At 65.0% G+C, this 665-nt stretch overlaps 1 protein-coding gene across 1 annotated transcript in view; it reads right to left on the bottom strand.

Moving 5' to 3' along the window:
• The window catches only part of LGI3 (leucine rich repeat LGI family member 3), a 28,021-nt gene extending 27,671 nt beyond the window's left edge, over positions 1 to 350 (bottom strand). Inside the window, exon 1 of the mRNA XM_029958437.1 lies at positions 201 to 350. Coding sequence (XP_029814297.1) covers positions 201 to 350 — 150 coding nt within the window. The remainder of the gene's footprint in view (positions 1 to 200) is intronic.
• Positions 351 to 665: the final 315 nt, after the last annotated feature.

Raw genomic sequence — 665 nt, 5'->3', positions numbered from 1 at the left:
ATCCTGGTTCCATAGGGGGGCATCCTGGTTCCATAGGGGGGCATCTTGGTTCCATGGGGTCATCCTGGTTCCATAGGGTGCATCCTGGGGTGTTGGCTGCTCTTTGCTGTGGAGGTTTTGGGGGCTGGAGCCGCCTGCTCCTGGAGACCCAGGGACGTCCCCCACCCTCGCGGAGGGCGACGGCCGTGCCAGTGCCACACCTCGGCATCACCCACCCGCCGTGCCAGGATGCCAAGGAAGCTCCGCAGGGCGGGCAGGTTGAGGTAGGAGCTCTGGAATCCGTGTGCCCGTGCCAGGTGGTGCAGCACATCCACCCAGGGCTCCTGCCCCGGGGATAAGGACGTCCCCATCCCACCGCCAGCTCTGCCGGGTGACGCTCAGGCCCAGCGGGATGCAGGTGAGCTGGTCCAGCACTCCCAGATCCCACAGGGCCTGTTCCAGGTAGGCTCCTGGCTGGAATGCTGGCAGTCAGTGACATCCAGGGCCAACAGCAAGGGAGCTGGATCCCGGGAGCCAGTGCTTGGCGTGGGAAACCCGGGCTGGGAAAAGCCTCCCCCACCAAGCCACGGCTCCCCGGAGTGCTCCGTGAGAAAGGGGTGATCTCAGGCTGCATCCTGACATCATGGATTTACATCATCCAGGGACCCGGCCTGCAGGGGATGCAA

Source organism: Manacus vitellinus, unplaced genomic scaffold (genome assembly GCF_001715985.3).
Source record: "Manacus vitellinus isolate BGI_N305 unplaced genomic scaffold, ASM171598v3 scaffold_154_pilon, whole genome shotgun sequence".
Lineage (NCBI taxonomy): Eukaryota > Metazoa > Chordata > Aves > Passeriformes > Pipridae > Manacus > Manacus vitellinus.
Note: the sequence above shows the minus strand (reverse complement) of the source record. Positions and strands in the feature narration are given on the sequence as shown.